Source organism: Octopus bimaculoides, chromosome 9, assembly GCF_001194135.2.
Source record: "Octopus bimaculoides isolate UCB-OBI-ISO-001 chromosome 9, ASM119413v2, whole genome shotgun sequence".
NCBI classification, from domain to species: domain Eukaryota; kingdom Metazoa; phylum Mollusca; class Cephalopoda; order Octopoda; family Octopodidae; genus Octopus; species Octopus bimaculoides.
Window position 1 is genome coordinate 39,379,062 of NC_068989.1, and position 22,516 is coordinate 39,401,577.

Sequence of the window (22,516 nt, forward strand, 5' to 3'; positions counted from 1 at the left end):
CAGCAGAAATATAACAAAAGACTGTTACTCGGAGTTTCACATTCCCATTCATCAAACAGTTTTTCTAACAAAACTGTCCGATGAACGGGAACGTGAAACTCCGAGTAACAGTCTTTTGTTATATTTCTGCTGCTTTTAAATAAAGTATATATATATATATATATATATATATACACATCTTTCAATATATTTCCTTGGAGTATTTTACAAAACCTCTGTCTTCCCTCCCCATATTACTTTCTCAGAAGTCTTCTTTAGACTAAAACTCCAACAATACTTACAGTACAAAATGACTGACATTCTACATTCACAAAACATATTTCTGCTTTCTAATAAATATATACAGGTGTTCCAGAGCATGAACAATTCAAAAAGAACCTATGTCTGACAACTTAGAATAAAGTCTGCAAGATAAGCTGAAGAGAAAATAAGAATATTTAATATATAATTGTTTGTCCAACAAAATATATTTTGTTGGATTAACGATTATGAATTAAATATTTTTATATTTGTGTGTACATTATGACATTGTGTTGTTATATATCCAGTAGTGATTGTCATGTACATTTATACAGCTGAAAATTTAATAAATTCATTTCGCAATTACTTGAACCTTGGACAAATGTCTTCCACTATAGTTTCGGATTGACCTATGACTGAATGGAAACCTATCAAATTGAATGTCCATATAATTAAATGACCACCCTTGTCATACATACAGCATCATTACTGATTCTGCCTGTAGATTCTATCTATACATTAAAGGTACAAGCATCTGTGGAATACTCAGTCACTTATATTATAATAAGTGGATATTTCCATTGATCAAACAGCAGAATTTTTCATCATGCAAACCAACTAAATATCCATTTAACCTTTGGCATTTATGGTCTATATGTACTTCAAACTGTACTCTTTGGTACTTATATTGGTATAAATACTTCACACTTGATACTTATGTTACTACAAATACACTGTACTTTTGGTACTTATGTTGCTATATATACTTTACTCCATATGTGTACTTATGCAACCACACATATATTTCATACTGTATTTTGTACATATGTTCCCATATGTACTCCATACTATATTCGAAAATAAACATGCAACCTTGAACTTCTTATCTTCAGCTTGCTTATTGATGTGAACAGTGAAGAGTAGCCATCCTCTTTGATTATACTTTTAGCTTTCAGGAAAGCTCTTCCCTTTGAGGCAATTGCCTATGATCTAATAGTTCTTAATTATATTCTACACACTGTATTTTGATATAGAAAATAAATATATTCTTATCTTGAACAGAAAAAATGGTCAATGGTAGAGTTCTGTTTCTCTCAGTCTTCCACTGTCCATACAACAGATAATTTCTTATCGATATATGAAACTGTGATCTCACAAAGTATTGGCCATGTAAGCTTCAGGACATATTTTCATAATCTTTAATTATGGTCATCTGCTTTGCCATTTTAACTGCTCTCTTCATATGTGATTTTAGATGCTGGAAAATAAGTCCAATTTCTGGTAAATATGTCATTGCTACTCTGATAATTGACTTCTTCACTTTCATGCTAGCATAATTGAAAATGGCATCAAGTAACTTTTCTTCTGGCTTGGAATTGTTTCTTCTATTGTTATTGATTTGCTTTTTGTTTTCTTTTTTTAAATTGCTCTGTGATATACAATACTTAACTGCAAGATTTTGTAACAATATGTAGTTGAGGAATACCCAACTCGTGTGCAAAATTTTGTGTTTCTAATATAAAGATGTAAAGATGTATTTTAACAAGAAATTTTTCAAAAGTAGTTATCATCCTCATACAAGCGTAGACTTATTTTATTACAAATATCCTCTACTTTTCTTCAGTTACCCTCAGAAATATATGTGTGTGTGTGTGTGTGTGTATTTATATGTTTAGTCATAGAGTTTCCAATAGTTTCACATGTGTAAAGCGCTAAGCTTTATGGATGACTCATCAGACTCTTTCTCTCTCTCTCTCTCTCTCTCTCTCCCTCTCTCTCTCATATATATATATATATATATATATATATATCATCATCATCATCATCATTGTTTACCGCCACTTTCCATGCTGGCATGAGTTGGACATTTTGACTGAGGTTTGGAAAGCCAGTGGGCTGCACCACACTCTAGTCTGATCTGGCAATGTTTCTACAGCTGAATCCCCTTTCTAACACCAACCAGTTCGAGAGTGTAGTGGATGCTTTTTACATGCCTCTGGCATGGGAACCAGTCAGGGGGCACTGGCATCAACCATGTTCAGATGGTGCTTTTTACATGCCTGCGGCAAGGGAGCCTGTCTGATGGATCTGGCATCAATGACGTTTAGATAGTGCTTTCACAGGAGCCAATCAGGGAGCATTGGCATTGACCATATTCGGATAGTGCTTTTTACATCCCACTGGAACGGGAGCCAGTCAGGCAGACCTGGAATCGACCACATTTGGATGGTGCATTTTATGTCCCACTAGCATGGGAGCCAGTTAGGGGGCACTGGTATCAACTACGTTTGAATGGTGCATATTTCAATTAGTGAAGGTGAGTAGTTCCTGGTGCTGAGTGTATCCTTTAGTTCATGTAGTCGTGTGTCTCTGATGTTTGCATTAGAAACTATAGTACATATCCTTTTTGCTTGGTTGAGGGGGATATTCATTCTAGTATGTCTGGGGTGGCATGAGTTGAATAGTAGATATTGCTTGGAGTCTGTGGGCTTATAGTATATATCTGTTTCTATTACGTTGTTAGATTTCTTAATGAAGATGTTGAGGAAGGGAAGTTGTTGATGGTTATATTCTATCATGAATTGAATGTTTATGTCATGTCCATTTATAAGTGCTTGAAATTCTTTAAGTCTCTCTATACTTTTCTTCTCCTCCTCCTCCTTCTTCTTCTCCTTCACCTTCTTTTCTTTCATCCCTGCCAAGAATTCACAACAACCTCGAACCCACAAGAGTAAACAAGAGAGACAGAGAATCAAGGAAAATGCCCCTTGTATTTGAATACTATGCAATATTCTTTTAAAAAACTTTTCTTTTAATTTTTCCAAAATTTAATTGTTTTTCATACTTGTCCACTCTATTGTATCTGTTTTGGCATCCATGCCAAAACAAATACAGTAGTCTAGGGCAGGCCAAGCTCCTGCCTGTCAAATCGTCCAACCCATGCCAGCATGGAAGGAAGATGTTAAATGACGATGATGATGAGGATGATGATGATGATGATGATTACTCCTTCTTAATCAACCTTCTTGTATTATTGAGAGTACACCTTGATATCACATCTCTGACATCCTTTCTCCTGTTCTTGCTGGAGTAGCAATGTATTCCTTCCACAGCTGTACACTTGTTCCTGTCCCTCCGTCATATTTTAGCCTCCCAACACCTAGCACAAAGCTACCTCATTTGATACTGTACTCTCACTATGTCAAGGGGCTCATATTGCAGTTTACTTGGTGACCTGACTAATGTGGTGCCACAAAATAAGCACCAGCACACTCAGTAAAACGGTCGCTTTTAGGAAGGGAGCCCAATGCATTGCTGTAGCATAGTTCATCAGATCCTGTAGAACCATCCAACCCATAGCAGCATGGAATATAGATGTTAAATGATTATGATATATATATATACACACACACACATTAATTGGACATTAACCAGCTAAGATATAAAATAAATACTTACTTTTCTTCAGACAGTAGAAGATTTAATGAAAACTGAGAAAATAATTACAGCAATATGTAATTAAATTTTAAATTGAGCAATAAGCAGCTGAGATTTAGAATAAATACACACCTGAATATTTCAGCAGCTTAGGTTCAGAATTTAATGCTTAAGTTAGCTACCAGTATAATTATTAAAAATTATGCAAATTGTAACTTTCAAATATCTGGAACTACCATATTTAGCACAGGTGAGGCTGTGTGGTAAGATGCTTGTGTCCCAACCACATGGTTCAGGTTTCAGTCCCACTGTGCGGCACCTTGGACATGGTAGACGGAAACTGAAAGAAGTCCATCGTATATATTGGGTCATCCCATAAATAATTCGCGTTTTTTATACTTTTTTTAACTTTTCAAAATTAAGATAAACAAAGTTCTTTTTTAATCTAAAATATACTCTCCTTCATTTTCTACACTGCTCTTCCATATATCTGGTTGATTTGCAAGGCCCCTCTTCCACAATTCACTTGCCCATGACAAAAAATACTCCTCTAGTACTGTTTTGACCTCGTCTACAGAATTCATATTTTTTCTGTCCAAATGATTTTGGAGACTGCAGAATAAATGACAATGTCTGGCAAATATGGTGGGTGGAGCATAATTTCCTATTCAAACTGTTCCAGCTTTTGGAATGTCATCCTCGCTGTATGTGGTCAAGCATTATCCTGATGGAAGAACACCTTTTGTCTTGAAACCAAAGATGGTCGTTTTTCTTCTATCACTGACTTAAGCCACTCAAGCTGCTTGCAGTAGATCTCCTTTGTTATCATTTAGTTTGGGTTTACAAGTTCAAAGTGGACTAAACCTTTCATATCCCACCAAACTGATAACAACACCTTACGTGGGTGAAGACCTTTAGCCTGAGGTGCCAGTGTTTCTCCTTTCCCTACTCACTGTCTTCAGCATTTTACATTTTTATAGAGAACTCATTTCTCATCACCAATAACTATTCGGTCCCAAAAAGGTTCATTCATGAGATGTGACAGCAAAGAACAGCACACATTCACTCTTTGCATGTGATTAGACTCAGAAAGTTTGTGAGGAACTTATTGACTCAATTTGCTGACCTTTCCAACGGCATGCAGGTGTCAATGAATGGTTGAATGACCAAATCCAAGCTTCTCTGCTAGTTCTTCAACAGTTATGATGGGATTTTGTTCCACCAGGTTTTGCAGGACATCCTCGTCAATTTCTACAGATCTTCCAAGATGAGGCTTGTCTTCAAGGCTGTAGTTTCCAGCTCAGAATTTCTGGAACCATTGTTGACACTGACTTATGCTTATTGTCTGATCCCCATATACTGCATTAATATTCCTTGCACTTTCCATTGCATTGTTGCCTTTATTGAACTCATAAAACAAAATATGCCAAATATGCTTCTTTGTCACTTCCATTAGAGCTTTGAAAAAATAACTGTTAAAATCTAACTGCATCCTTCAAAATTTGCACTAAAAATAAGAACAAAGTTGATGCAAATAGTTTATCCCATCCCCTCCAACTTTTAGTTCATGCAATTGAAAAACCCGTATTATTTATGGGATGACCCAGAAGGTGTGTGTGTGTCTTTGTGTCTGTTTGTCACCCCCACTGCCACTTAACAATTGGTGCTGGTGTGTTTACATCCCCATAACTTAGCAGTTTGGCAAAAGACAATGATAGAGTAAGTACCAGGCTTTGAAAGATAAGTACTGAGGTTGATACATTTGACTAAAATTTCAAGGCGGTGCCCCAGCATGGCCATATTCAAGTAACTGAAACAAAAAAAGATAAAAGATATTTGTTGGGTTTATAAATCTATACATTTCCCAACGACAGGAGGATATGTACATGGCTTTAGTGGGTGATTCTATGTAGATTCAAAATTAGAATAAGATCATTCACACTTTTTCTGTCGGTAGAAGAATATACAATAAACAGATATGTAAATATGTCTTTTTTTACATATTTGTCTTTGTACAGAGAAAGAGTGTTTTAATTCAATTAAGTTTGAATGTCACCATCATTATCATCATTGTCATCATCATCATTTAATGTTTGTTTTCCATACTTATATGGGTTAGACAGTTTGACTGGAGCTAGTAAGCCAGAGAGCTGCACCAGGTTCCAATCTGTTTTGGCTTGGTTTCTATGACTGGATGCCCTTCTTAATGCAAACCACTCTAGAGAGTGCACTGGATATCTTTTACATTTCACCAGCACAAGTGCCTTTTACAGGTCACTGGCACAGGTGCCTTTTATGTGCCACCAGCACTGGGTACACCCACAATTTCTCTAAGCTTGATGTGTCTTCTCAAGCACAGCAAATTGCCAGAAGTCTCAATCATTTGTTATCGCCTATGTGAGACTCAGCAACGAATGTGATACTAAAGATTCAAATGTCTGGATGGTAACCTCAAAGTAGCTGATGACTTCTACTACCTAAGTGGCATGATCAGCAGTGGAAACAACCAAAGAATGGCAGATTGTGTAATATTAAGACATGAGCCTTCAATGCAGATTTGTGAAGTCAAGAAAGAAAAAAGCAAGCAAGCTTCATCGTATGACTAATGTTAGTGTACATGAAGGACAGAGCATAAATAAGCTGAGAGAATGATTAGATACAGGAAGAATTTGATAAAGTGTACAAGAGAGAAGACTGTGCTGGTGTGTTCATGCGATGCATCATATAGAGAATGTGAATTGTATAAAGAAGAGTCCAGCTTTTATAGTGAATGAACTCTGAGGAAGACTGAAACTGAAGAAGAATAGGAACAAAGTAGTGAAAACTGATTCCATGATGTTATATCTCATGAAGGTGGTGGTGGTGGTTGGCAACATGCTTCACTGAAGAAACACTTGACTATCATGCAAGAATGGCAAACGAATTATAGAATCTGGTCAAGGATGGAGGCATGATATATTTCTACATCCAAGCCTCAGGTGAATTTTGTACCTGCTAAGTTTCTATCTGCTATCCCTATTACCTATTCAAGACTCTCTCATCTTTACTATTCCCCTTTGCTATAAGGTAGAGAGGTGCAGATAGTACCTCTCAACTTTACACTTACATCATTATGCCTGATAAGCATAACGATATCTGATACGTACCCCTCCAGCCCATAACCCTCCACCTCCCACTGCAGTCTTTCATTATTGATTTCCATTACACTCTCTTACCACCAACTATTTCTATGCCTATCCATCTCTCTCTCTCTATCTATCTATCTCTCTCCCCCCCTCTCTCTCTCTCTCTCCAGAGAGCTTCCTTTAGTGTTTCCCTCCCATGTCCTTCTGCTATTACTTCCCCTCTATCTCATTACAGCCCACCATAACTATTTCATCAAATTCTCTCACCTATTTCACACTGCCACTCAATCATTGTTTTCCCCTTCATACTCGTACATCTTCCTCCATCTCATTCAAGTCCATCTTCTACAAATGCCACCGCCCACGACACTCTCTTGTACTCACTCTATGGTCACATTGCCCAAACAACACTATGAGTTTTTTGTCTTGTACGGTACAATTTATCACTAGTGTTGGTACTTTTATAAAATGTACCCAATACACTCGGTAATGCAATTGAAAAAACCCTTTAGTTTTGTTGAGGACATGATATCCTCTCTAGTATTGTTGCCATAACAAAAATGTTTCCAGCATATACTGCATAGTTGTTGATGTTAGGAAAAACATGATCAATTTGTATCATATTTCCATACCAACATGGCCATTTTTTATGCAAACTTTGATATATCTAATGCCCAGTCATTCTCAGAAGCTTGATTGTATTCTGCCACTAACTCTGGTTAATATATATCTAAAGAAGACGGCAAGCTGGCAGAATCATTGGCATGCTGGTTTAAATGCTTAGCAGCATTTCATTTGTTTTTAGGTTCCGTGTTCAAATTTCCCCAAGGTTGACTTTGTCCTTCATCTGATAAAATGAGTATCAGTTGAACTCAACTTACCCCTCACCTGAAATTGCTGGCTTTGTGTAAAAATTTGGAACCAATATTATATATCTAAGGAATTGTGTTTCCTTCATTTCTCTTTACAGTTCTGTCTGAGTTAATGCCTACATCTCACTACTACAAAGGTTCACATTTCACATCAGGCTTTGCACAGCCTGTCTTTCACAAAACAAGGCTTTTAAAACTGGGTTTATATGCTTTCTACACCCATTAACATTTACACTTACATTTGTAAAATATGTAAATTCCACATAAAATTTTGCTTCACACACACACACACACACACACACACACACACGTTTGTATTGTTCAATTATATCATGTGGATTATCTAATGTAGCTCTATAATCATTTTGATAATGTCTATTGGCAACTGGAATTGTTGATATCTTACATAGGCAAAAAGATGGAATTTTGGGACAGTGATTGCCAAGCAAGCAGAGTACACAGAGTCAGGATAAGAGACCCCTTTAGTCCAGTTTCATCAAGGACATCATGAAGTCTGTAGTGACACTACTATACTAGAATGTACCCAGCTGCGAACTGGCAGAAACATTAGCACGCCAGGTGAAATGCTTAGCGGTATTTCGTCTGCCACTATGTTCTGAGTTCAAATTCTGCTGAGGTTGACTTTGCCCTCCATCCCTTCGGGGTCAATTAAATAAGTACCAGTTACGCACTAGGGTCAATATAATCGACTTAATCTGTTTGTCTGTCCTTGTTTGTCCCCTCTGTGTCTAACCCCTTGTGGGCAGTAAAGAAATAAGAATGTACCCAGTATTCTCTGACATCCTGACATAGAAACCAAGCCAAAATAGAATGTGTGAGCACCAGTCTACACATGCCATTGCTTCCAGTAAAAACTGACTTAGAAATTAACAACCCATCCAACTCATGCTAGCATAGAAAGCAGACATAAAAGATGATGGTAATATAAATCTGAAAACATATACTTTTAGTTTAAAGGAAAATGTATTCCAGTATAGAACTTTACATCCATAGACTTCAAGTGCAGGTTTTGCAAAAATTCAGAAGCTTGATTGGATAAAAATCTTTGCCAAAAGCAAAGTAGATGAACAGATAAAGCTCCAACTTAACTGAGTGTAAGCTTATGTTCTATTGTTTGCATTGTTTTGTGTAATCAGGCACACTCTTAACTTTACTTGCTTAAAGATTCATGTATAGCTTTTATTTAAATGTCAAAAACATTCTTGCATTCTGTTTTTGTATTTATATTCTTTTTCATTTTCTTCAGCATAAATCCAGAAATCTTCTCCATCGTCTTGAAAAGTGCCATTAAAACAGGGTCATCAGAAATATGGAAATATCTTTGGGATGTTTATTCAGAATCAACTAATCCACTTTTAAAGACAAAAATTTTATTGGCTCTTGGTCATACACCAAATAGTGAAGATTTAAGCAGGTGAGTATCATCCTTAGAAAATCCACAATTGCATTTTGTGGCTTAAAAGAATAATTCTAAAAATATTAGAACTCTACCACTGACTCTGAACAAAAATCAATAAAGACATGAATCTAATCTTGTTCTTTGTAGATGCTTCTTCAAGTAAGATAACCAGAAACATTTTACAGTTTAATGAGAGTGTGAAATTAGAAATTATCATTAAATGAAAATACAAATATTAAAAAAAATTCACCAAAAGAAACCTTAATTTCATTCTTTTTTTCTTTTTTTGTTTCCAATTTTCTACTCAAGAAGTGTATATTTATACATATTATTAATTTTACTTCTAATTATAAATCAATTAAAAATCACACCAAAATGTAGTTCAGCATCTAGTTTGTTGGACTGCTTTAATTTTCTTATATAAGCATTATAAGCTTTAGATTTGTTGAAGATGAATAATGTGATATTACAGCGAACATGCCTTTTTCAAAGGTAGTTAGAAGTAAGATGACCAAACAATACAACTGAAACAAAATTTACAAATTCAGTTAGCTAACAATTTAACTTTTCATTATAATACTTAGTGCTTAGACAGGTGAATAGGCACCTATGTAGGTATGTGCATCTATGAAGGCAACATTGCATATGCACACATACACATGAGTGAGTGCACTCATGCAAATTCAGGGAAGAGTATGTAGAAAATGCCAAGTATATATTTCTATTGACAAATTACTCTATTATAATTTGTTGTAGTTTATCTATTAATGTGCTAAACCTTGTAATTTAGTGGAAATGAATGAAAGCCATTTTTCAATAGAAAAGATCAAATTCTTTAGCTCTGTTCATGTTTCCAAGCACAAAGAGAAGCCATTCCAAAATATATCTAATAATGATTGTTACACCGCTTGAATGTTGTATTCAATTTAGCTTATGTATATGAAAACTTACAATACTAGTTAGTCTCTTTAACCAGGGCATTAAACTGAATTAATCACCCAGAATCATTAAATCGATGGCTGGCCCCACTTTCTTTATAGAAACATATTTAGCCTCTTCATACACATATCAGACTTTAACAATAAAAACTCAAATACTGAGTAGAAATTTAATCAGAGGAATGGAGATTGCTCTAGAAGGTTAGGAACAGGCCAGAGATTACAAGATTTAAAAAAAACGGGTATATTTACTAAAAAATTAAAGTAAAAAGAATAAGACATCATGTGGGTCAAAATTTTTTTCATACATATAATATCACAATGAAATAATTTTTCTTACTGACCTGGGTTTAGACGACAACAACAGTCAGTGTAGACTACCACTAGCTTACTTCTTCTGGAGACTGTCTTTACACTAGCAATAACCAGATTTACCAGTACAATAACTGATTGATACATATAAAATACTTACAAAGATTAGGAAGCAAATATTGAACTAATTTTATAATTGGGTATTGAATGGCATTGTAAAAAGGAAAAAATAATAATTTGAAGTAGCATGCAAAAACAATAACACTTTGACACATGGTATTCTTAGTTGTTTTTATAAGAGACAGATTTAATTTCAAAATGCTACTGGAAGGAAAGTGAATGCTATTTAAAAAAAAAAATTTAATGTTTAATTTTCTCTCTATTAAACAACTGTGAAACTCCTAATCTTTTCTATCTCAAATATTACAAATCAAACAGACTCACTCCTTGGAAACAATGAAATCAGGTTTAACTATTGACAATTTAGTGTGGAGCCTGTAAGTCTGAAACTGCAAATGTGTGTGTGTGGTGTGTATGTATATATACACATGCAAGCTACTATAAGTTTCATGCCTCAGAAAATACAATAATTGGACGAGCTTGTGGAGTGTGCTGTGTACTCTTGGGGGGCGAATGATTGCCTGATAGCACATGGCATGCTATACAAGGTTGGCCAACTATTGTATATTCAGAGTCATAAAACTTAAAATAGATTGCATTTAAGTCTTGTGTATATTAAATGATATTTATCTCATGCTGGATGAAGTACTTTTTGCCGATTCCATCAATAACTGAATAGTATACCATATTATATATACATGTATATGTGTGCAAGTGGATAAGGGCAGTATGGCCAACTGGTTAAGAAATTTGCCTTACACTCATGAGGTCTCAGTTTCAATCCCCCTGTGCACTACCTCACACAAATATCATTTTTGACAGCCATAAGTCGAGTCCCAGAATTTGTAGATGAAATTAGATAAATCAAAACTGTGTAGAAGCCCATTTGATGGACTGCACCTGTAATTCTAAAGTCTGGTTTTGTCACACTATGTACTACTGAGTCTACCAGAGAATTACATTAAGAGTACATGCAATTGTTGAATACTTTGTCACTTATGTGTTTATTCAATGAACTAAGTAGTTCAACTGGGCAAACAGCTGAAAACTCACAGCTGGAAATTCTGACCAAATTCCGTTATGTGTGGGAGTGGTTACACATACACATATTTATCAATTGACACATACAAAGAGAATGTAAGAGATTGCTAACATTTTAGGTGAAATTACAGCATATGTAGTGAATTGACAGAGTTGTTACAACTTTGGACAAAATGTCATATGTTATATGTTTTGGTGCTTTGCATTCTAGTTTCAAACCCCACCAAGATCAACTTTGCTTTTCATCCTTCCTGGGGTGGTAACTTTAGCATCAATGGAAGTTGTGAAAGCCATTTTTCAATAGACACCTATAGTTGTGTGGTTAGGAAGTTTACTTCTCAACTACATGTTTTGGGGTTCAGTCCTACTGAATGTCACTTTAAGCAAGTGTTTTCTACTAAACATTTGGGCTAACCAGGATGGTGGACAGATGAAAAAGTTATGATGTTGGACAGAATCCTTTGCAGTATTTTTTCTAGATCTTTGCACTTTTGAGTTCAAACTCTCCAGGTCTCTGAGTGCTTTAACAAAGTCTACTCTATTGCAAGCGGTTGTGTTAAATCTCTGGTTTGAGATTGACTTTCTCCCTCTCTACCACCAGTCTCATAAGCCTTATGAAGGATCATTGGCACTGAACTTTTCTCCTGTAGAACAGGTGTATAAACAAAATGTAAAAAAAGTTTGTTTTTTTAATTACTATTTAATTATGCACTTACCTCCTTTTATACTAAACATTTTGAAACTCACTTAGTATTTAGACAAACACCCTCTGCAAAATCAATAATTTTGTGTTTTTAATCTGTGTGTATTTTCTTTTTCAGATTACTGGTTTATGCGATGGACAAAGACAAAATCAGAACTCAAGATCTTTCTTTAGTTTTCTCATCAGTGTCAGATTCTGTGGCAGGAAGATTACTTGCATGGCGGTTTATAGAACTGCACTGGGATGAACTTACTGAAAGGTCAGTTGCATTTTATTATTTGGCATTTACATGATAGAAAGGAATTTACAAAGGAAACAAATTTGGTAATATCTTGGCAATCCTAGGAGACATGAACATTGGTAGAAGAGAATGTCACTTTTCGTTATCTTTGCATACCCCTTTTACATCAGGTTATCCATCAATGTAATTGTTGAGATATTTGTTTTATTTCTGTGAAATTTTAAATAATTAGAAGTGTTTTTAAAAGTGTTTTTCACACAGACAGATATCAATATTTTCTAACACTGTTCAGTGAAAGTGAATGGTTATTACTCTTTTCACTTAAGCAAAAGCTGATATTTCAAATTTCAGCACAAGGCCAGCAATTTCTCAACTGGTACTTATTATATCAATCCTGAAAGGATGAAAAGCAAAGTGGACCTTGACAAAATTTGAATTCAGAATGTGAAAATGGACAAAATGGTGCTACACATTTTGCCTGGCATGCTTACAATACTGCCAGCTCACTGATGACCTTACAAACATTAGATAAAAATACTCTAATCTCAAAACTGGGGTTTCTCAGCAGTCTAAGTTCTCTTCACTCCCCATAATTGATCTTTACCCAACACAACTGAATAGTTCTTGACCTCCTACACCACACCCTCTTCTGACTTTCTCTTGAAAGAGGCTCACATTGGTCTCTACCTGGAATTGCATTGTATGGGAATCCTGACTCTCTTCTGTTATCCTATGCCAATGGTATCTTGTTGTCAGCTATAGAATAGCAAAGATTTTCAAATCATAAAATAACTCACTGTTGCACATTAATTATTTAGAAACAAGCTGAAGATGCCTGATATTGAACAATGCTGTGAGTATAATCTGTGTAAAATAAACAAAATATGAAGATAAATATAAAGATTTATCAAACATAATAAATGTTACATTTAAATGACAGTGCTTTCTCTCTGCATAAACAGTGCAGTAACTGTTCAAAACGTACAAGGTGGCTCAAACATTATGTGACCATTTAATATATATGTATATATTAAACCATCTGGGGCCACTCTGTAGAAATGTATATGCAATATAGATATATTCCAAAAAGGAAATAAAAATGCTGAGTCACCTTGATTGTAATTAATGAAATTTCTTTGTTTATGACATGCTATTGCTATGTGGAGGAATTTGTGGATCAGTATTGTACTAAGTTAAGATTTATAGCATTGACAGAGACAGAAAGAAAGAAAGAGAGAGAGAGAGCACATTTTATTTAATATCTAAAGACGATATAAAATGGCATGCAAAATGTTTATTATCACATTTTGAATGTATTTTAGATGTCTCTACAATATGTGAAAATTCTAGCTGAACAAGATTGCAGAAAAGCCCAGAATGTTTGATTTCTAAAACATATTGGTGGGATATATTTTGCTTATTATTATCATCATTAGTCAACAAGTTAAACAATTGGCTACTTGACCAATTGTACAATTAGCTAGCCAGTTTGTAGTTGTACAGAACTGGAATGATGAACCAATGAACTGACTGATTAGCTAAGTGATCAATTAATTAGTAAGTTGAATAATAATAATAACAATAATAATAATAATAATAAAAACAATAATAAAGAAACAAAATAAAATAAAACCAGTGCATATTTTTTCAATGGCAATCTGATTCTACCAAAATACAACATTTATTTGAGCATGATTTCACATCAAGAATCTTGCAAAACAATCTCAAAATGAAATTTGATCTGTTCTATATTTAAGAGATAAGGAATTATGTACATTATTTACATTATTAACCACTAAGAATGCGGGCTACTGACCCCAAGATTCCGAGTTCGATTCCAAGCAGTGACCTGAACAATAATAATAATAATAATAATAACAACATCAAAAATACCTTAGGAATGAGAACCCAGGTTCGAAATTTCCCCAAGACACCTGAAAAGGGCTGGAGATTATTTCAGCCGAAATGTTGTGTTAACAACAAACAAGACGAGGACAAGTATCCGTCGAATATAAATAATGTAAACAATGAAATTTGATCTATTTGTTAGAAAATACAAAGGTGGCTGTTATATATGTTGATAACAGCTCCAGTATCTCAAATTATAATGGATTTTTGGAGAATTTTATAGTGTTTTATTCTTAGTTAATCTTATGTAACTCTTTCATAAATTTAGAAAATATAGAAATATATATATATTACATACATGCATGTATGTTATCATTACTTTTGCTTCTGCTTTTCTCTACCAGCGTGGGTCATTTTCAGTCTGTACTATATAGCTGGAAGCCTTTTCTGACGACACTTTGAGTAACCTCTTTTTACATAGGAATGCAGTATACCTGTTCTAAAAACTAGACTAGGACCAGGGCCATAGGTAAACCCCTGCAACCCCTGCAATTGCAGGGGGCCTCCACAGTTGAGGGGTCCTATGTTAAGATCAAAGTACATAGATGAGCCATCTATTTATTTTGGTTAAGATGTTAACTGAAAATTTCAAGCCAGACGAGGAAAAAAAATATGAGGGTGTACTGTAAATGAATTTAAAAGAAACGAAAACAGAAAATGAAAATGCTTGTCAACGAATTCCCTAGGAAGATAAAAGAAAAACAAAAGAAATCCAAAACAATGAAAATAAGAACAACTTCAACAGAAAAGACAAGAAAAAGAAGCAATGGTGATGAAAGGTGGGGATGTATACTTATACAAACATACATACAAACATACACACATAAGCATACATACACACATTCATGCATACAAACAAATGCACACACACACACACACACACTCACGCATATATATATATGACTGGCTTTTTTTCTGTTTCCATCTACCAAATCCATACACAAGGCTTTGACCAGCTTGGGTCAATAGATGGATGGATGTATACCAAACACACACACACATCTCTTAGACTCTTTCTCTCTCTCTCTCTCTCTCTCTCTCTGTATGTATATATATTTGGCATTGTTATTTGACGTTGAAAAGCTGGTCACTTTGTATCCAGAACAGTGGCCTTTGACCTCCAAAGGCAATAAAAACTGGGGGATAAAATTCTTTCTGTACTAAAAATAAGGTCTGCACGCGCGCATGCACACACACGCTCACACACACACACACACACACACACACACACACAAGCACAGAAAGAAGTTTGTGTGTGTGTATGTATGTGTGTGTATGTATCTATCTATGTACAGATATTGTTTGCTCACTGTCACTAAGCATCGCAATTCTTCAGTGTTTACTAGTTTGTGATCAACATATTTTATTTTACAAACTACTATTTTTCCCTTGAATTTGTGATTTCAGAGCAAGGTAAGAAATTCTTTGTATTTTGCATCTTTGGTATATTGACTTTACAGTTTGAATTGTAGAATTGTCTATCCAATCGAAATATTGCAACAGCTAACAGTGAAATATAAAATTTAAAAAAAGTTTTTTCAACTGTTATCAAGTCTTTGAAAATATTCACATCTATTTTTCAAAAATATACAATTTGAAATAGTTTGCTTTTGTTTTGGACTGAAAGTTTTTTATATTTTAAAATTCTTGAATAAACGTCTTCGCATACAAAATCTGAGGCAACTATACTTCATAGTTGTTATTTTGAAATGCTTGTCATCTGATATTTGTGAGTCCATCGAATAAGTATTCAACCCTATTAAATGTTGGCCTTCCTAAACATGAAATAATACGATATTCCCAGCCCTATATAAATTTAACTTGTACTTTTAAAGATGTTCTTTAAGATAATGAGAAATATTGAACTTCAGATAGAATAAAGTGAAATATAGCTATGAATAAAAGGTGCATAGATTATGAATTTTGATTGAGGAGATAGGGCCTCAAAACAAAAAGTAGCAAGGGGCCTCTAAAAGTCAAGTGACAGCCCTGACTAGGAGAAATATGAAATACCATCATTATCATAATGTCATCTTTTCCATGTTCGCAGGGATGACATGTAACTTCATTGTGGGAGAATTTTCTATGGTCAAATACACTTCCAGTCATCATCCTCACTTATTGCTAAACAAGCAAATAATTCCCACAGTCAATCAAATAATAAACAATCCAAACAGTCATGTCCATTCCAAAATATGTCTGGCTATGGCATAGTACTCATGGTAGATTGTAGCTAGACAGAATATACAACAGACTTGCTGTATTTGTTGAGGAAGCTTTTACATAATCTGTTTGATGTGATGATATTCATGCTTTTCTCATGGTCTTTAACCCTTTAGCATTCAGATTACTCTCTCAAATGTAATGCTTATTTATTCATATTGTTTTTGAATTAATCATACATTATCTCATAGCTTCGAGATTTTGATGATGTGATTGTTTATTTTTAGAGTGACATTGAAAATAGAAATAATACATTTCTAAATCTCTCAGAGAGATTTATGCAGTAGCAGCACAATAAAGTGATTGTATGTTGTCAACTTAATGTGACAGTCCCATGAAAGGGAAGAATGCTACTATTATTTAGCCCTAGGAAATACAGTTTCCTGTTGGACTTGACACATTTCCTGTGTCCTTATGTTTTCAAAGTGGAGGCAAGCACCTTCAACCAGCAAAGCCAGCATCCAGAGACTAGTTTCAGAGTCATTGCTCATCATTCACATTAAGTTGACAACATACTATCACTTTAGAATGACATTGTAGTGTAGGTGTGAGAGGTCAGATCTGACCAGTTTTAACATAAAACAAAATATGACTGGTATAAATGCTAAATGGTTAAAGCAGGAAATCATGTATCTAGCCAGGATTTGAAATCATTCTCCTGCTACTGAAAAATTACAATTGTTTTGTACATTCACTTTAGAGTTGCTTAAAAGCAGTGATTAAGAAGTTTCTTTCCCAGCCATGTAATTTCAGGTTCCTTTGTGCAGAACTTTAGGCAAGTCAATGCCTTGTCTGGATTTGGTAGATGTAAACTGAAAGAAACCATTCATATGGTGTATGTGTCTGTCTATCTGTCTGCCTCCATGTCCATCTGTCTTTCCTTCCCTATCTTCATATCATGTATTAATTGTAAACGAGTGTTACTGTTATACAAGCAGAATCATCCATTTCTGGCGCTCTATTGTTTACAACAATGAGGGTTTCTGATTGATCCAATCAATGGAACAGTCAGCTCGTGAAATTAACATGCAACTGGTTGAGCACTCCACAGACACATGAACTCTTAACATAGTTCTCAAGGAGATTCAGCGTAACACAAAATGAGATAAAGCTGGCTCTTTGAATTACAGGTACAACTCATTTCTGCCAGCTGAATGGACTGGAGCAATGTGAAATAAAGTGTCTTGCTCAAGGACACAACACACCACTGAGAATCAAACTCACAACCTTATGATCATGAGCCAAACATCCTAACCATTAAGCCATGTGCCCTCACTGTCATTCATTTCCAATATTCTATGAAAACATGATTAGTCATAGGAAAAGATTGCCTTGCTTGGGAACACGATGATTGATGTCAGGAAGTGTACCTAGTCATAAAAGATCTGCCCATGCAAACATGATGAAAGTTGACGTTAAAATGATGATAATGATGACAATAACTAAATGATATATTATTTCATTATTAAGCAAGTGATTTACATACTATTACAGGTATAAAACTTCAGAGGTTCAGCTGTACTCATTACTCAGTATTGTTATCAGAGAAATTATTACACAAGAAGAATATGACCAGGTAAGATGTTACATAGCATTTTTATTTTCTACTTTTTTTTTTCTTTAGCCATGAGCGGGGGTAGAGAATCATCATCTAGGGAAACCATTCATATGCACATTCTTGTAAGACTGGGCAAAATATTTTTGAGAAAGGCTGGCAGTTGCCCATGCTTGCAAGACTTCCCTCTCCACATTATCAATGTTTATTCATAAGAAAAGCCTCTGACTTGGATCAATATGGCTTAACGTATGATCCTGCATATTGTGTTCTGTTCTATGAGGATCAAGCTGTAGTGATGGCTTGTATTGGTTGGCCACATGCCACATTGTCACAGGGGATGAGGAAGTATCTCATGGAGATGGGGAGTGACTGGGACACTGCTCAGACAGTTGCTTGGGATGACCCAAGTGAATTCTGACAAATGGTGGATGCAGCAATGCATTGCAATCACGCATGCCTCCATACCTGACCTGAATACATAAAAGCAGAGTGGTTCCAGGCATTTCTGTCAGAATACAAAGTGCTGAAACTGATACTAAATGGTAGGTTGACCAACACCTTAACAGTTCCATTAATTCTCCACTCTGGATTGGCCCTGGAATTGACTTCTTTTATTGGTCCTGAAATGATAAAAAGGCAAAAACTGACCCTGGTGGGTTTTTGAATACAACTCCACCAATTTGCTGCCTTTCTCTAACCCTCCCTCTCTCTCTCTCTCTCTCTCTCTCTCTCTCTCTCTCACACACATATATATGAACTCATATTCATACATGTACACATGCACACATGCACAACTTCTGTAAATAAAGGAGTGAAGTGACTGAAAGAATAAGGTACTGATCAGTATTTTATCCCCTTTGATGTCAACCTACCCATAACCACTCTTGATTCTAAGATACAAATTTTCTGCTATAAAATGATCTTAATTAAAACTCCCTTTCAAAATTTCAGGTCGGTTCATGTCTAAGACGTCAGATTAATATGACAAAATATTTTACTAAATTTCCACAATTCCCAGTCATTCTCTTACATATGTATCATTATATAAACTGCTCCTTTCATCTTTTTGTAGGTAACGGATTTCCTTGTAAAGAAACATGTCCCTATAAATGGACAGACTATAAGCAATGTACTGGAGTTCATTCGTCTACATATATTCTGGATGAAAACACATTTTGAACCTGTATCAGAATGGTTCCAGAAACACAAATAGAGGGATTCAGGCAGAAAAGAACAGCATTTCATAGACCAGTTTTTTTTTCCTATTTTTTTTCTTTATAATTGGTGTGCCTCTCTTCTTACTGCCAATGGAATTATGGGGAAATTTTAATAAATATTTCTTATGATTATAAAAGTCTAATATATCTAGGCCTCTGCTGATCTGTTTCTATGATATATGTATGAGTATATCTCTTCACATGACAATATATCTAAAATGAGGATTTGTATACAATTAACAACTTTTGTGTTGCTGTTATCTACATTTCAATCTTCTTAAGTGACCATAAGTTTACAATAGGATAATGAAGGCTTTAATTTCAATCATAGCCAAACAGACAATGTATGTGTATTTATGTGTGTGTGTCTGTGTGAGTGTATGTACATATGTGTGTATGTGTGGTTCCTCAAAAATATTATAGAATAGACTGATCAAAACAATGCAAATAGAAGGATGAGTAGAGTGAGGTGTCATTCTCTCTAACTACCGATGTATTTGTTTATCATATTATTCTTTGGTAATCTAAGTACCTACCCATACTCATAGTAATATTAATCCATGCATTTTTTTTATTAGTTATTTAGTTGCTTTTTGTGGCTCCAGTTTTTTTATTTTTATTTGCTTGGCTTTACATAAAACAAGGAAGTTGGCAGCAAGATTGAAGAGAAGCGTATGTTTCTAAAAGAATGACAAAGATATATACATACATATATATATATATATATATATATAAATGTTGAATGATGAAATGAGTGCTCAACACCACATTGGTGGATATGTAATTTATGAAAAACCCCGCAAACAAAGCGAGGCTGTTTCCCAGAATGGAGATGAACACCTTTCTCCATGTGATCGGCTTGATAAATTGTTAAGACAATAGGATATTTTCCTACTTTTCTTAACATGAAACCAATGGTAGCCTTAATTCACAAATAAAGAAATTATATATATATATATATATATATATAGGGAAAATTCCACCTCTGATGAGGGTAAATGAAATACTTAACAATAAAAGGTACACAAACGGTTTGTCGTTGAGCATATTGAAAAGATGGTTTGGTGTGTTCAGAATTGTTTTTGTTTATTCTGTTGTAGAATTTTTGTTAGTTTAAGCATTCTTTTTCAATATTTTACCTGTTCATTTAGATATGGTTGTAATTTAATGCATCTCTGCAATTATTATAATATTAACTGTACAATAGGATTATTGACCATGCATGTGCATGTATATTTTTGCATCATACATGTTTTGGTTACTGTTCCAATCTTGATTTATTTATAATTTTGTTTTTAAGTTAATGGTATTGCTTTTTTTTTTGCCTGTTTGTTTTTTGATTTAAATTTTGTTTTTTTTTGTTTTTCTGAAACTGCCTCTTTAATAAACTGATAAACTTAACTGGAAAAATTATCCCTCTTAACATACATATATATATGTATATGTATATATGTATGTGTGTGTGTGTGTGAAATTATTGTTATTTCTTATACTATTACTTACATCAACAAACTCAGAGAAACAAAGAAAGGACCTCATATCATATCATAACTTTTTATAAAGACATTTTTCTTCTCTATTTTGCAGAGATTATCATATACAGATATATTTTTTACTTTCTCTGCTAAAGTTTGAACCAAAATAAAAAATACAAATTTATATAAACGCACTCAATTGTATATAATATATATACACACATATATCCCTGAAAAAAAACACTCATGTTTATGTGTAAGTATATATATACATATATATATATATATCCCTAAAAAACACATGTGTTGTCTACATAGTGTCTCACAGATAACTGTAGCACTTAAAACACCAGAAGGCATACACACAAAATGTAAGAAAATTTTGCATTAAGACATTGCAAGGGAATGTGGTACAGCAAGGCAATGTTAAAATGACTATTTTACAATATTTTGGAAATTAACTAATTTGTAGTAGTTTCTTTGTTTTGAAAATACACAATCATGGCACAATCTTCTACATTTCATGTAGTTAGTCTGGTTAGGGCATTGTTATTTGACTGAAAGGTACCTCAATAGAAGCAAAATGACTGAGTGGAGAAAATATTGGGTTTCCAGTTCAAATCTTCAATATGTTAATTGCTGCCTCTGGACTGAACACTATAATTCTAGGATATTGTTTATTTTGATTTTTTTTTTTTATAGCTTTGTTAGTGGAGAAAGGGCAATTTGCATTACTCTTTGAAGGAGCTACAAGACCAGTAAGAGGAAGGGAAGAAGTTGTTTGTAACAGAAAAGATTCTGCAGAGTCATCCAAGAGGCCATGGGGTGGTGTTAAACTGGGAAATAGATTGAGTGTATAATCCACCCACTATAGATAATAAAGCAAAAACAGACTGCCATGCCAATTCTCCAAAAGACTCCCACACAACTTCTTTCAACCGATTGTACTCACTAGGCTACTCGAGCAAGTAAGGAATACTTGCCCTAGGTTTTATGCCAACTAATTGAACCTGAAGCCACATAGTGGTGAAGATAACTTTTAATCTCACAGATAACAAATGCAGAAGATTCATATTAACTGCTTAATGCCAAAAAAGAGCACTTAGCTGATTGATGTTCAGTTACTAACTGACAAAATCAAGTCTCTGGCCCACAGGCTTGCTGTACTCCAACCTATCTCTCTCCTGTTACTATTATAATGGCCTCTGTTCTTCAAAGCCAGCTGGTGTTATACTGTCACCCCTCAGGCACTCCTAGCCTACTTGCCTCTCCACCTCTCAGCAGCCTCAATGCATCCAACCTCCCTTTCTTGGCACTAACCACTGTTCCCAGTCTTTCTTCCCCAGAACATCAATCCTCCGAAATCTTCTCCCTGCTTATATCTTTCTTGTTGGTGTTGACCTGTCACAGTTTAAATGGAACATTAATGGCATAAATCTCACCCATTTCAGAGGGCCTTAAGTGTCTTGGGCCCTGCTCCTTTCTTCAGACTCAGCAACTAAATTAAAAACTAATAAATTCAGAGTTAAACATTGGTCTAATGTGTTGTGCATATAAGATATATTTTTGTTGGCTTTTAGTTGAGACTTAGCACTATGCCAATTTCATAGAGAATGCAGTCAGGTTTTAGAATGGTGTTTGAATGTAGAAACGCTTGCCCTATGTAAAATATCTTAAAATTTGTG

At 34.6% G+C, this 22,516-nt stretch overlaps 1 protein-coding gene across 1 annotated transcript in view; it reads left to right on the forward strand.

Annotated features, from left to right (window-relative positions):
- The window catches only part of LOC106869101 (endoplasmic reticulum aminopeptidase 1), a 1,169,084-nt gene extending 1,148,327 nt beyond the window's left edge, over positions 1–20,757 (forward strand). The window contains exons 18-21 of the mRNA XM_052970645.1: positions 8,943–9,110; positions 12,328–12,468; positions 18,076–18,157; positions 19,212–20,757. Coding sequence (XP_052826605.1) covers positions 8,943–9,110; positions 12,328–12,468; positions 18,076–18,157; positions 19,212–19,352 — 532 coding nt within the window. The 3' untranslated portion in view covers positions 19,353–20,757. The remainder of the gene's footprint in view (positions 1–8,942; positions 9,111–12,327; positions 12,469–18,075; positions 18,158–19,211) is intronic.
- The last annotated feature ends 1,759 nt before the right edge of the window (positions 20,758–22,516 follow it).